The sequence below is a fragment of the Python bivittatus genome, unplaced genomic scaffold (genome assembly GCF_059951505.1).
Source record: "Python bivittatus isolate LINGU-HERP-01145 unplaced genomic scaffold, Pbiv_v1 ctg000690_np1212, whole genome shotgun sequence".
Taxonomy (NCBI): domain Eukaryota; kingdom Metazoa; phylum Chordata; class Lepidosauria; order Squamata; family Pythonidae; genus Python; species Python bivittatus.
In genome coordinates, this window is record NW_028277096.1 from 7,691,264 (window position 1) to 7,706,876 (window position 15,613).

At 42.8% G+C, this 15,613-nt stretch overlaps 1 protein-coding gene across 1 annotated transcript in view; it reads left to right on the top strand.

Moving 5' to 3' along the window:
- The window catches only part of TSPOAP1 (TSPO associated protein 1), a 71,940-nt gene that overhangs the window by 46,601 nt on the left and 9,726 nt on the right, over window positions 1–15,613 (top strand). Inside the window, exons 16-23 of the mRNA XM_088152321.1 lie at window positions 27–848; window positions 2,602–2,753; window positions 3,440–3,979; window positions 5,180–5,503; window positions 6,067–6,270; window positions 11,580–12,707; window positions 14,417–14,531; window positions 14,784–14,935. Coding sequence (XP_088008447.1) covers window positions 27–848; window positions 2,602–2,753; window positions 3,440–3,979; window positions 5,180–5,503; window positions 6,067–6,270; window positions 11,580–12,707; window positions 14,417–14,531; window positions 14,784–14,935 — 3,437 coding nt within the window. The remainder of the gene's footprint in view (window positions 1–26; window positions 849–2,601; window positions 2,754–3,439; window positions 3,980–5,179; window positions 5,504–6,066; window positions 6,271–11,579; window positions 12,708–14,416; window positions 14,532–14,783; window positions 14,936–15,613) is intronic.

A 15,613-nucleotide genomic window follows, 5' to 3' on the forward strand; every position in this document is an offset into this window, starting at 1 on the left:
TCTCATGTTGTTATATTCATCTTCAGGAGAGCTGATGGATGGCCGGAGAGGCCTTGTCCCCTCCAACTTTGTGGAGCGACTGGCAGATGATGACCTGGTTACTTTCTTGCCTCAGGAAGTCCATGATCTCTCCCAAAGCTCACCTCTTGAGCGGAGTTTTCTCAGCACGAGCATCAGCAGTGGAGAAAGAAGTGACTATTCATTGGAGGAGCTCAACGCCAGCACAGCTCCCTCTAGGCTAGAAGGGGACCAGGGAGAGGGAGGTGTTTCCATTGCAGTGCCTTATCCCAGAAAGGTGACTCTAATCAAACAGTTTGGCTCTAGCCTCTTGGTGACATGGGATCCACCACTGGTGCCTAGTGGCAGCTGCTTGGATGTCCAAAGCTACAATGTCTACGTGGACACTGAACTCCAGGAAAATGTGAAGGCCAGTCCCCAGATGAAGGCCATGATTGAGAAACTGGACTTGAAAACAAAAGCCTATCGCGTCTCCATACAAAGCGTTTCAGAGAAAGGGAGCTCAGACAGACTGCAATGCACATTCCTGGTGGGGTGTGGTTTTGTCTTAGCTCCAAGTCAGCTCCAAGTGCGGAGTGTCAAGGCCACCTCCGTGGAACTCTACTGGATGCCAAGCAACAGCAATTTCACACATACTATATACCTCAATGGGGAAGCATGTGATGTAGTGAAGGCTGGCATATATTGGTACACTTTCCGCAACCTGAACCCAAACACTTCCTACGTTGCCACAGTCGAAGTCCAGCCTCAACAGACGTTTTGGAAACCATTCCCAGAGATGGAAGAACAGCTGTTGTCCACAGAGATCCAATTCACCACATCTTCAGCAGGTAAGTAGAGATATAAAGCTTTCAGAGATTCTGGAGAAGTGGGAAATGGTGATTCTTCCCTGCACTTTTTCTATTTTTTCCATCCATGTCTTCCTGCATTGACAGGTGAGTATCAAGAATCAAAGAAATGGTACTACTAGTCTCATTTATCCTTTTGCTCAACTATGTGGCAACACTCAGTTGATCTTGACTGATCTAGAAAGCTAAGGAAGGTTGGCCCTGATTAATAATGGGAAATCCAGCATTACTGGACTGGGGGAAAAAAACTTGGAAGAAGGCAATAGGAAACTACTTCCAAGTCATACCAAAAAACCCTGCATAGATGTAAGTCACCAGAAGTCACGCTTCTTGAAGGTTAGTTATTTTTGGCCCCAAACAATAAAATAATGTAAGGTAGAAAATGAGATATGATTAATCTCTTGGAGCGGCCTCCAAAAATGACATAACTTGGAGCAATTTGATCTATGTGATGCTACTTAACAATGTGTCCTGATACAATTATTACACACCTAATTTCTAAAGGAAGAGAGCCAGCTTGGTGTAGTGGTTCAGGCACAAGGCTAGAAGCCAGGAGACTATAAGTTCTAGTCCTGTCTTAGGCACAAAGCCAAGCTGGGTGACCTTGGGCCAGTCCCTCTCTCTCAGCCCTAGGAAGGAGGCAATGACAAGCTACTTCTGAAATTTTGCCATGAAAACTGCAAAGACGTGTCCAGGCAGTCACCAGGAGTCAACACTGACTCAACAACAACAACATTCTAAAGGAGGAGACCTATAGAAGGATCCCATTGATGACCTCAGTTTTGTGCTGTCCATAGATCAATAAATAGCAGGCTTCTTGGGTTCTATTGACTTTGCAAATCTGGTTAAATTTCTGGATGTAACTACAGCTTCTGCCATGAGGATACTGAGGATCAAACCTTGTATAAATATCATGTTCATTGCTTAGAAATACTGATTCCTGAGATACAGGCACATAATTAATAATATAATTAGCAAGTGATGGGAGGAAGGTACAGGTAGTCCTCACAACAACCATTCGTTTAGTGACCATTCAAAGTTAGAATGGTGCTGAACAAAGGGACTTATAACCAGTCCTCACACTTACAACCATCGCAGCACCCCTGCGGTCATGTATTGCGATCTGGGCACTTGGCAACCAGCATGCACTTATGATGGTTGCAGCATTCTGGGGTCACATGATCGCATTTCTGACCTTCCCAGCCGGCTTCCAGCAAGCAAAATCAATGGGGAACCGTGTGATTCGCTTAATGACCATGTGATTCACTTACTGACTGTGGTGACACGCCTAATGACCGCTGCAAAAAAGGTCATAAAATCAGGCGCGACTCGCTTAACAACCACCCTGTTTAACCACAAATTTTCCAGTCCCTATTGTGGTCATTAAGCAAGAACTACCTGTACTTTGTAAGATGGAAGTACTTTGTTTAATATGAGTTCATGCTCTAAAAACTGCTTCTAGGGCTGAAGTCCATTACTTAAAAATGAAAACACTCCCATTCCCATCCCCCAGTATCACACTCTGCTTATAAGCCTCCTCTTCAGCTTCAATTTTCCCTCCTTCCCCATGGACCTTGATATAACTTACTCCTTTGGGGTCTCTGAGAGGTGATTTTGTCCCTAGTCCTTCAGCCTTAGGGACCTTAGGTCAAGCTTCCTATAGTCTTTTTGGGCCAAATCGATTGCGCCATGCTGCTGTTTTTGCAGAAGAAATAGCCAGTGACTCTTTCTTCAGGGTCTCCAGATGCTCCGCTAGATGTCCGAGTGGACCCTGGCCCCACACCTGGTATTCTGGTCATCAGCTGGCTGCCGGTCACCATTGATGCTGAAGGATCATCCAATGGAGTGCGTGTCACTGGCTATGCGGTGTATGCTGACAGACAAAAGGTACCAAGCTTTATTTTGGGCACGGCTGGAAGAAAATTAAGACAGTATCATTTCCATCCATGATAGGACATCAACACTGAACATGGATGAATAGAATCTAATAGTGGCAGGATTTTCTCCAGGACCCAGTTTTGCATTCTTCCTATGCACCTTAAAACTTCAATCCATCATTCTTTATCCATTGGATTTTATTCTGAATAGAATTCTTTGTTGTACATTCTTTTAGCATGGAGGGTAGACAGTTCTGAATGCTAGGTATGTAAAATGTTTGCAGCTTGTCCTATACAGTAATGCTTCATTAAAAGGCCCACAGTGTGGCTTAAAGATCTTTGTCCTATTGCTTTTTGGGATAAGCAACATTATGTAAAGTGCAAAACACACAGAAAAGTAGTGAAGAGAAATAATTAAAGGCAGGAGATAAAAGGGGGGAAAAATTAACTAAATTTAGTTTACACCAATACCACTGACAATACCTCTCCAAATCTTTCTGTCCTTATAAATCATCCTTGTTTTCACTGCATACACCCATTTATACATTGCCTTATTACTATCTCCCATCTTTCTACTTAGAGTTCCCCCTTGCTCAGCAGTAAGAAGAAACAACCCTACCTTTTTTTTTTTCCCCAGAAGGTACCTCAGCCTTTATCTACTTTCCTACTGATTCATGTTAATTACTCTTATTTTAGGTAATGGAAGTTACCTCCCCAACGGCTGGTAGTGTCTTGATTGAGGTTTCCCAGCTGCAGATCCTCCAGCTGTGTCGGGAAGTATCTGTAAGAACTGTGTCTCTTTATGGAGAATCAGTGGATTCCATGCCAGCTCAGATACCCTCGGTGTTGTTGGAAGAAGTGGGCCTTTCTTCTGCATCTCAGTTTAACTGTCTCCCTTCCAGGCTTCTGGGTGGGGAAGCACGGACTCTTGTCACACAAACCTCTCAGATACTAGGGAAAGAACTGCCTTCTGTCACTAAGAATTCAGTTGCCAAACTCACCTCCCAGCCCACCATCAGCAGTGAAAAATCTGGGGACCATCTGCATTCAGAGACATCCTCAAATGTCAGGGCTCCCTTAACACCAATGTTGCAGGCTGTGTCACCAGAACTGGGAACTCTCCCAAGAGAAGAAGGGAATTATCTCCTGCCCCCTGGAGGCGGTGTGGTGAATGAAGATCTGGCTGGGCTCAGGAAGGCTGCTTCGGAGGAATCTGGAGAAGACAACCAGGCAAATGTGATTATTTTTATTTTTATTTTTTTATATCTATCTATCTATCTATCTATCTATCTATCTATCTATCTATCTATCTATCTATCTATCTATCTATCTATCAGTCTTTCTAGGTGGAGGTTGGGGAATGGGGAAGAATCAATGAACACCGAAATAAATGTGTTTCGGGCAACAGTGTGCCATAATAGCTACTGTGCTACCAGTTATGGATAAAGCATTGGATTGTGAATGGGGAGACCTGAGTTTGAAGTTTTTTCAACCATGAAATTGATGAGGTAACCTTGGGCCACTCACTAGCTCAGCTCATATATTGCACTAAGCCACAATTTTATCATGATTTGTCTTAACCCACATAAACCATAATTTACAAAGCTGCAAAACATTTACAAGTCAGTGTCTGGATTCACAAGGCAAGGATTTAATTTTTTAGCTGCTGTTATGTTTTTTTTTCCCTAGCTTTGTATGCCACCCAGAGTCTGTTGGAGTTGGGCAGCCATTAGATTTAAATAATAATAAATAATAATAATAAACCCAAAAATAGGTTAGTGTCCTATGTGAATCCAGCTCTTTTCAACTAACATGTTGTCAGCCCCATAGATAGACCAGACCAGGAAACCAGGAAGGCTAAAACTACTTTTTTTTGAGATTGGCTATAATAACAAAATCTTGCAAATCTGATTGTGCTGTACCTCCTCCATTTCTGATACTCCAGGGAATCAGGTAGGTGTCTGTCTGAGCTGCTTCTAAATATTACCTCATTTCTCAGGATTTAAAAAACGTTTCAGCCCCTTTTGCCTAGGTAACAGTTCTTGCATGTATCTTGTATTGAACAGAGCAGTAAAGCTATATCCTGTTCCACCAATGCAAGTCACAATCCATAATATATATCCTGAAGCAACAGCAATCAGTTTAGCTTCTTCAGCAAAACCACAGATAAACAAAAGTCTGTTAGTGTGAAGCACAATCTTAGGGGGTTTTTTATGGACAAGTGGCTTTCCTTTTTCATTCACACTGGGTTTTCCTCTAATAACCAGCCAATGGGGTAGTATCAACCCCCACCAGCCACTAGATGAGATACGTTTTCTCTTTAACTTTACAGATCCCGCTTTCTCCTACCTAATTAGGAAAAAAATACACAACTGCTAATTTCACATTTAATATATAATGTCTCTCTTCTTTTCTGCTACGACAATTTACTCCTAGGAGCCCCTGCTCACAGTTACAGAACAAGAGCCACATATTCCAGACAATAGTACTAGTAGCCTGGAGACCTGTGAAATTTGCTCTGCAGAACAGGGGTCAAATGCACCCGCAGAAAGAGAGCTAGATAACAATCAAAGCTCTCTGGGACCAAAGATGCCACCTATGGACAGACCTTCCATGCAAGAAGAAGACAGTACCAGGGAGATGGGCCAAAATGAAGGACAAACCCCAGAATCTGTAGTGGGGTCTTCTGGGAGGATGAAGCTGCTGAAAGAAGTCTCCAGAGATGACTCCTCTCAGCTGGTGCCCAGGATCAGAAGAGAGGTCTGTATTCATTGATCAAAGGCCCATTTCGTTTAGAAAACCCAACGATTCATAACTTCATACAAATTACAATGCCCTTTAGTCTTCATGTTTGGGAGTGAATGTGCAGATGTCATTCCTGTTTATATGAACAGCTTGTAATATTTCCTGTCTGATGTCTGCTAAAAACCAAATCAGCCAAGAGGTGCCTTTTTCTGAGTTTGAAAGCCTTCTGGGAAACCTTTTGGCTAAAGGACAGAATAAAATTGCTTCAAATAATACATGCCAGAACATCCAAGGGTGCCCACAGGCTATGCTGAAAAAAGTCAACATTCGATCAAAGCTCTGTGGCACCATCATGGTTGCCATCTTGACTTTTTTGACCATACCTTGCAGAAACCTCTGAAAACATCTAAATCAGTTTTAAAATGAATGTCACCCAATGGATAAATACAGTTTCATGTTGAAGGTATGCATTCAGAATGAGAGTGGTGAACTGGGAACGGGTTCAGTTAGTCATTCCAGTTCTGAAACTACAGCATTCGATTTCTGACTAATAAGCCTATCCTCTTACATTTCTCTAGCAAGGAGAGAAAAGGTCAGATCCAGGAAATCGTCCACTGAATCTTCTAACTGACCACCATCGTGGTTCTGACCTTTCTGATATTACGGAGGAAGAGGAGGAAGAGGAGAAGGAGGAGGAGGAAGAAGAGAAGCCGGCTTCTGGTAGGCCAGGGGAGTTGAAATGGAATCCAAGTGAATACTGCAGCAGAGAAAATGGAGACAAGGTATTCTTATTTTTGCTGTCTTTATGAAGCACTTAAGGAGGAGTTGCAGATTTGCTCAACCCCTTCGAACCCCTTCACAAATTATTTGCTTATTCCTGATGTGCCCAAAACCCAGAGCACCTCCAAAATTTATTGCTGCTGATGGATAAGATTTAATATATAGAGGGGATGAAATGAGGAAACACCAAGGGAGCAGTTGTCTTAACTCCATTTCATTAACTGAATTTGAAATAAAGTATGCTTTAAAATTAAATTAGGTACAATAACGTTATGTTTTTGTCCTGGCCCCATAGCCCTCTGCCTGAAAAGAGTTATGTATTCTTCTCTACGTTTTTATGGACATTTTCTTTTATTGTATCAGTCAAGGCAACATTCATAGAGTTCCCCAAAAACATTCATGGAGTTCCCCAAAATCTCCTTCCTTAGCTTCAGACTGTATTCCAGCCTTTCTCAACCTGATGCCTTCTAGCCATGTTTGGACTGTAGCTGCCAGATTTCCCAGCCATCATGGCCTCAGCACATCTGGAGGACACCAAGATGTGGAAGGCTGAGTCAAGTATACTCTTCACACCAGCTACAATCAGATATCTTTAGGGAACCCACAAGTAGGGCAAAAATATAATAAGCTATATTGCCTATACTCAGAGATAGGCAGTTCCATTTAGCTTTCACTGCTGATTTCTACTGGTAATACCAACCTTGCTTTAATCCCCTTTTAAATCCGTCAGCTATAATGTCCAGTACCATAGCTGATGGAGATGAATTCCATGACTAATCTAATAATGGTCTGTTCAGGTTTTAACTGGGTTAATGGAGGACAGTGTGCTATAGCAACACCAGAAAGGGGTTACTTGACCCAGTCAGCTTACCCTAAGGAGAGTAAATTTAGGCCAAAACAGACTGCTGTGCCAGGGTTCAGCAACCCCATGCAGTTATTTCTCAACCTAGCAAAGAGTAGGACTACCATATCTGGACTGCAACAATCTAGCTGGATGGCAGCAAAGAGATACTGAATCTAACTTCTTCCTGCTAGCTAGTGGTGATCAGGGCTTTTGCAGCCTGGATCTGGTAGCTACCATCCTCATTTTGCAAATGTATTTCTCTAAGAAATTGGAAAGAAGGAGCAGCTGGAAAAGTGCTAGGGAGGCTGGCAGCACAGAACGCACCTCCCAAGTACTGATTGGCTCCAGCAACCAAGTCATCCTAGGACAGTGTTGTCCAGAATGCTGGAGTTGAAGTCCACTCATCTTAAAGTGGCCAAGTTTGGATAACACTGTCCTAGGATGCTAGGCACTTCCTGGAGAAAGTAGCTGGGGACATGTATTCCCACAGTGGTGATTTTTGGCCTAGGTATGGTGATTATGTGCTGCCAGAACCACAGGTAAGAAGGTTTAAACTAGGTTAATAACTGGGTTAAAGCATGTAGAGAGATTAGAGCCATTTTGTTCTGAGGAGGTACTTCCTGGGAAAAGTTCAGTGTTCTAGTGTTAGAAGAAGAGGAGGAGGAGGAGGAGGAAGAGGAAGAGAGATGTGTCACTTCACTCTCTTTGTTTCATTCATAATGTGATGAAGTGTTATCAGACTCTTGCCCTGTTAATTGTCTTGTTTTCCAACATGGGGAGGAAACACAGATTCTATAACCATTCCATGTGGGAATTATGCTTTGGCTGATGATATGCTTTTCTGTCAGATCTGCAGTGTTTGTTTGTTTTTTTAAAGTTATACATGACATTCTAGATATGGCTACTCTGACAATTTATAGGTGGCATTTAATTTCATGCCAGTTTTACAGGAGCATCTTTTGCAACAAAGACACATCTCAGAAGACACTGTGGGTTTTGGCTTCTGCCCTTGTGGTGCTCTAAGGAGGCACCAGGGTTTACCAAGAGTAGGTATTGCCATAGTACCACCATGGATCTTTTCTCTGAAATTGGTTTTTCTCCACTCTAGACATTTCTGGATTTTTTGTGGCCTCCTGACCCATAATAATGGGAGAGGGGCAAATTCCATACAGACTCCATGTCACCCACTACAGATAGGTTCAGAAGAAACTCTGGTCTGTCCTCATGATGAATTAAGAAGAGGTTCTTTCACTGGAAAAGAAATTCCAACAAAAGATCCAAGTATGGATTGAACACAAAATCCAAAGGACACAAACATCCATGCTTCTGTACAATGTCTTCGGATATATATTTCCTGCTGACTCTCCCATCCATGCACCTTTTAACAGCCTTGGTACCATTCCTATAGTCCAATCCAAAGGAGTCTGCGATCTTCATTGCTATCCTCAAATGACTGCCATTCATGCAGAAACTTCTTTAGTAGATTACCTTGATTATTCAAGAAAACATTGAGCGAGGATCTACCAGGGTCACTTCTTTTCAGAAATGTGTATGGAATTCAGCTGATTCCATTGATTCTTGCAGATTGGAGAAATCCCAAAGCTAGAGTCTAGTCCTTATGACAGAGATTAAAAAACAGGCAGATATATTCCAGGCATCTGTGTTCTGAGCCTGAAATTTTTGCAATGACTGGGGCTATAGTTTCTGTCCAATGGAAGGTTCCTAGTGCTGCCAGTCAAAAGACATTCTGTATCTATTCTGCCTTTTTCTTCCTAATAGATTTATTTTCTGGCAAGTGAAAAGATGGGAGGAAATAGTAGGAAACTGGAGGAAGGTAATAAATGAAAGATATTTGAAAACCCTGCCTCAATATTCCTCCCAAACTCTGTGCCTTGTCTTTCCATCAAGCAAGCCACCAATCTAGTGTAGTGATTAAATGCTGGATTAGGACCAGAGACCAATCTCATCTATGGAAATTCACTGGGTAGCTTTGAGCCGATCTCTCTCTTTCTGCCCAGTCTTCCTTATGGGGTTTTTCTTACAGAGATAAGAAGAAAGGGAGCCATGATGTAAAGTGCCTGGAATTCTCAGAGGAAAGGCAGGATATAAGATAGATGGATGGATGGATGGATGGATGGATGGATGGATGGATGGATGGATGGATGGATAGATAGATAGATAGATAGATAGATAGATAGATAGATAGATAGATAGATAGATAGATAGATAGATAGATAGATGCTCTGTGCAGAACAAAGACTGATATGCAGAGGGTGGGGTGGCATCAACTATTCAAAGCTCAGGTATAGAGTATCCTGTTGTGTTTGATTTCCCAACTTGGTGCCATCTAAATTTTCTGGGATTGCTACCATTTCTAGAAAGGCCAGTTGGCTAGGAATTATTGACATTAGAGGCCCATCAGTCTGGAGAGTGCTAGATTAACTGAGCTATATGATGCAGTGCATCTCTCCCTATGAGAATTGTGGGTAGCCAGGAACATTGGAAAACTGAGAAAAGAGCTGTAGCAAAATGGATAGCAGTGATGTGGGGGGGAATATGGTCTAGTAGGGCATGAAAGGCAGAGTTGATCAAAGTGAGAAGCGCAGGGATTTAGAAGACACTGTGGCTGAGATGAGCTGATTAAGCCCCTTTCTACTAACAATCTACATGGGTGAATGGAAATAAAATGAGAAGGATCTATAGCATAGACCAGTGTTTCTCAACCATAGCAACTTTAAGATGTCTGGACTTCAACTCCCAGAATTCCCTAGCATGCTGGCTGGGGAATTCTGGGAGTTGAAGCCCAGAGATCTTAAAGTTGCCATGATTGAGAAACACTGGCATGATGTGATGGAATGTATCTACAAGGAGGACAGTGATGTGGGAGATCAAGGCTATCAGGAAGGAGGGGGTGCATTCCAGGAGTGGGGAGTAGGCAAGAGGCTGCATAGTCTGCAGGAGGAGCGTGGGAAGCAAAAAAGGTTCAGGATAGCCACTCCCTAGAATCTCCCAGGGTATATCCACTAGTTGCTGTAGTATAGATTTAGTTTGGCAAGATACTGTAAGCTAATAAAGGGACTGGACTGGACTGTTTCATCGTTGTTCTTAGGCTGGGCCTGGCACATAGACAGTACGTGCTATGGAGGTACAAGGTCTTAGGTAGCATAGCAAGGATAGACAACTCCTTTCCCACCCATACTCCTGCCCCATCCCCATCCCAGATGTTTATGGATTTTATTTTTGAGCAGCCTAGGTTTCCAATCATAATATGATTATTTTAGCCTTCTCTTTGCAGCTGCAAGGAGACATCACCAGGGACCTCTCAATGCTCTTGGTGATAGCTCCAGACACTTTTAACTTTCCAGTCCTATGTCATATGGATTTCATTTTTCAGAATCAGTTGCAAGCCACATTTGATCTAGTCAGTTTTTCACTAGGGGAAAATTTTGAAAAAGGAAGAATTTTTTGAATGTGTAAATGAAAATGCTACATGTAAATGAAAATGACCTATTTGTGTACTGTTGATGGTGGTTGAAAACTCTGACTGGATGGACATCCCCTAAGTCACAGAGAGATAGAGCAGATAGAACAATGGCTGTCATTGGCTTGACTGCTCTCATCTGAAGAAACTCTGGTTGGGTTTCATGATCCTTTACAGGAGGTTGGCCAGGCAAATGTCATTATGGAAAAAGCCACAAAAAGCCAAACAACAGGAAAATACACTGGAGCCTTTTCCACAAGTGCTAACTTCATCAGAACATTAAACCATTTTCTTCTACAACCAGTTGCTCTCTAGATGCTTTGGACTGTACTTCTCCTAATTCCCAACCAGCACAGCCATGACTATCATCCAATACATGTGGAAGTTATGTAAATTGGGAAAGCTATCTCACATCCTTCTGTGGGAGGAAGAATGGCATATAAATGATGGTAATCATGATAATCATAATATCTTTCAAGTAGGTTGGAATAGCCATGTGATGTGTCATGCACCAAGAGATGCTCCAGATCTAGCTTAGAGCTGGAGATCCAACCATTTATTTACTTATCTCCGTTTCCCAACTTTTTTCTATGTATAGGAATGCCTTTTTTAGCTTTGTAACATAGGTCTTGGCAATGGATTCTAGCAGGGCTCAAACATTAGAAGAACCCTGCTGGAACCAGATGAAAGTAGGTTCATCAAAACTAGAATCCTGCTTTCAGTAGGGAAGCCTACAATCATGAAAAAAAACCTGCCTCAGCAATACATCTGAAGGGTTCTGCCACTCAATATGGAGTTTTCATTTAGTTACCTTCATTCATAGCCATTGATTGACTTTTCACCTTTGTCTGTGAATTTGTCTAGTCCTCATTTAATGCCATCCACAGGAGTGATGGTAAGTGTTGTTTACCCACCTTTTAATGCCTAATTCCTCTTTCTCTCTTTGCTTCTTCCTTGGTGGTCTGGTTTCTGGGTCTGGAACACAGTTGGATCTTGGTGATACTGACAGTGATGAAGAGATCTTGGAACGAATTCTGGAAATGCCGTTGCAAAAAAATTGCAGCAAGGCTCTGTTTAGTATTCCTGAAGTGACTGAGGAGGAGGAGGAGGAGGAGCAGGAAGAAGACGAAGAAGGCTGGGACCCTGTCCTAAACCAACCTATTTCCACCCCTCTGGAAAAGGAGGCTGTGGAGAGCTTCCAGGGTAGGCTTCCTAACCATACCAGAAGAATACAAGGTCCACTCTGTGCTCGGTCTAAAAGGAACCACAATCTTTCAGAGCTGATCTTACCTGAAAAGAGCATTCTACAGAAGTTCAGAGGAGAGTGTGTGAATGAAATATCCACTTGCTCTGGAAGATGGGATGGTGAAGAAATGACCTATCAGTGGGATGATCTTAAGAAACCATCAAGGTCTCCTCTTCTGGAATGGAGAAGATCCAGTCATTGCAAGGAGAAGACCCGTGTCCAACCCCAGGGACATAGGAAGCGAAAAGCAGACATCCGAGAGTGCAGTGTTTCTATGCGGAGCAATTCCTACTACACTGGAGGTGGTCTTTACAGAGCACAGAGCCTCACAGAGAATTTGGATGTGATCACCAGCCTTGGGATGGAGGATGACTTGAAGCTGTGCAGCTGGGCAAGACAAAGGCCTGATCAAATTTCTTCAAGGAGAATGATGCCCCAAGAGAGAAAAGAGAAAGCTGTCCAAGGCCTCCCCCACTGCCTCAGTCCAGAGAGTTTGGAGATTGACATTGAGTATGATTCAAATGAGGAAGAGGATTTAACCATCACTTCTACTCCAGTGAGCCAGTTGAGTTCAGATGGGAGGGCTGATGGATCTCCAACAGATTGTGAGGAGGAATGGAGTGACTGCTCTAGCCAATCAGGGTCAGTCCAATCCAATGGGCAAAGAGAACTGAAGCGATCCAGCAGTTGGGAGGGAGAGAGCACGGATTGGAGCACATCCCCCGGCCATTCACCTGGGCATTGTGGTTGGAGGAAGAGGGCCAATGGTGCCTCAGAAGAATGGAACAGGACTTGCGAGAGAAGTCCCTCTGTCTTGGGAGCCAGGCCAGAGCAGACTTGGAAGGAGGGCCCACTTGTGCAAACATGGGTCTGTGAGACGCTTCCTTCACCAGCTGGCATTGTTACAGCAGCTTGCCACAATTCTGACTGTGCTTTTGACCCTTTGCTCCCATGCTTGCTTGCATTCTGCTTATTGTGTTGAGTGCTTTACAAAATAGAGGCTTCCGTTTTTAATTTGAAACTTACAGCACATTTGTGATACTCCTTGTGGGCTTTTCTCATATTTTGCTTTGGGATTGGCTACCAATCAGACATCACTGGCTGAAAATTTCCAATGCAGTATTCCTCTTCCCCGATTAACTTTTAGGAAAAGTCTGAAAACTTAAATATCCTCTATGGTAAATCCCAAATCTCATGTTCTTTTTGATTTAGAAAACCTTCCAGAATGAGGACCCATCTGATCAGTTTGGTCTACAAATAATTTATATCAGTATAACCTTGGTTGGTAAGATCTAGTGGTCTGCAATGTTTAGAAAACTCAAAGGAAATGAGAATTTCTCAGTTTCATGGCAAATACCAGGTCTCACAATGAGTGGGGAATGTTTAATTATGGTGTCAAAATGGCAGGTTCAGTTTAACTGGAAAACAAAGTCTATGTCAGACATATACAAAAAAATCAAGCTTCACATGACTGATTTGACATAGTAATAATGCAATTTATTTTGGCTGCTCATGCAAATATGTTGACCTGTCTTATAAAAGATCACAGTGCAGTTTTGTCATTTTGGGCTTGTGGAGAGAAAGCTGGTGCCAACAAAGCACTTACAGCCACTTTGAAGAGAAAACTTGCACATTACTAGCATAGGCATTACCAATTCATACAGGCGTAACCATTCTACGTTATGCCTCTTCAGACACGGATTGCCTTTAAAGTTCTGAGATGTATGGTTGGCACATTGTCCAATCCAACTCTGAGTTGATGCCAGCCTTGCCTAACCGGGCATTTTTCAGATGTGTGGACTTCAACTCCAAAATTCTCCAAAATTGCCATGCCCATTGCTGAGAATTCTGCAGTTTGGAGAATACCAAGATTGGGGAAGGTTAATTTATGCCATATATTAGAGAACGGAGACAAGGCTAGAGCTGATCTTGAATTGTACACAGTGGGTGTTTGGACTTGCATTGCCAATCAGACTACATGATGTAGCAATTTTGCCTTGCCTCCTTAACGGATTTTCTGTGGTAAGAAAAAAGATAAGAGAAGCAGCAAGAAGTCAGGAGATGGGTGCAGCTGGAATTTATATATCTGGATTTCTTATAGCATTCTGTGAATGAAGCAAGGTCATTGCGCAACAAAAGCCTCATTGGGAAGCACTCAGAGTAGGCAAATTTCAGAACTCTTATTCAGGCCAAACATCTGCAGGAATTTTGGATTTCACAGTTTTGAGAAAATGATTGAATGTCCTTTCGGAAGTGCGGGTAGCGTATCACTTTAGATGAATTTCATCTAAAACGAGGCAAAGCAACTATAGCTATTTTGAAGAGGGTTTTAACAGTAGATGTTTCTGAGTTGGCCTGGGCTGAGTGTGGCTCATCTATGGTTACTTGCACCCTGGTCTCACCATATGGGATTTGACTTGCTTTTGGTCAGTGTTTTCTGAAAACGCTTCCAGAAGAGGAATGCTGCATTCTAGCCCTTTGCATTTTGTGTTTTTGCTGCAGGTTGTAGCCAAAATGTCAATGGACAAACACACAAGGGTGGTCTTGGGACTGATTCTGCCAAGGGTTCTTTTTCAGGTGGCAGGTAGTCCTGGGTTGTTGGACTCGACATCTTATCAGTCCCCCGTCCAAAGAGGCAGAAGGTCTCCAAGAAAAAGCCAAGAAGGGTCAGCATCTCTCAGTGGAAATATTGGTGAGTTAGTTGCAGTTTCCATTAGGGCTATTTTAAAGTGGGGGCAACGGGGACAATTTTAGCAAGAGTTGAAAAAGTATGGTCCAACCCTCCTTACAAGATCATGTACATGAAGGAGAAGGTGAAGGAATCAATTAGAATCACAGGATCAACCCCATCCTTCCAAATTCACAGGCACAGCACCAGAGCCAGGAATTCTGTCCTGATAGACAGGCTCAGACCAATGGTGGATTGCTTTTGTGTCCTGGTTAGGAACTTGGAGGAGCCCCTCCCTTGAATTGGCAGATGACGGGGCCTCAGCACGACTGTTTGTGGCTCTTTTTGACTATGACCCTGTTTCAATGTCCCCTAATCGGGATGCTGCTGAAGAGGAGCTCCCATTTCAAGAGGGCCAGATTCTGAAGGTACGAGCAACAACAAGAAGAGACATATTGGCAGGGCTCAAGCATATGGTCATATGGTAGGTGAATCTAGACTCTCTGATTTATAAATAAAGTTTATGGCTTAGCAGGATGCGTGACTGTGGCCAATGATTTGGCTCCAAAATCCACTGCTCAGAAATACCTTTATTAGAATAACCAAAAATATGTGGAGAAGCTTTGCTGTTCTCCAGGACTGCCATTCTCCAGGACTGAGTGCCATCAAGCTTGGAGGCAGAGAATGCTAGAGAATAATCACAAATTTAATTTATTTTCAATTTTTTTGTATTATCTACTACACAGAGAGAGAGAGAGAGAGAGAGATACCTACTGATTCTACCATTCCCCCCACACCCCAAAAAAGCTTGAGGTGTACATGGTTCTCTTTCCTATCATTTCCCATATCACAGGCCACTTAACCCTGTTGTGGCTTTATCCTCAAAACAGATGAGACTGAAAGAATTGTCCTCTTAAGGTATTCAGCAGATGTAATCACAGGAGGAAATGAAGATGATTGCTGGACCTTCCTGGGCTGAATCAGAAGGTTTGAAAAGAGGCTGTCACTTCATATTTCCAATGCAGTTACTGTGCTCTGTGGAACCATGCAAGGTCCCTGCTTAAAAGGAGCATTGTGAATGTATTCAGCCAAAGAGAGATACAGCC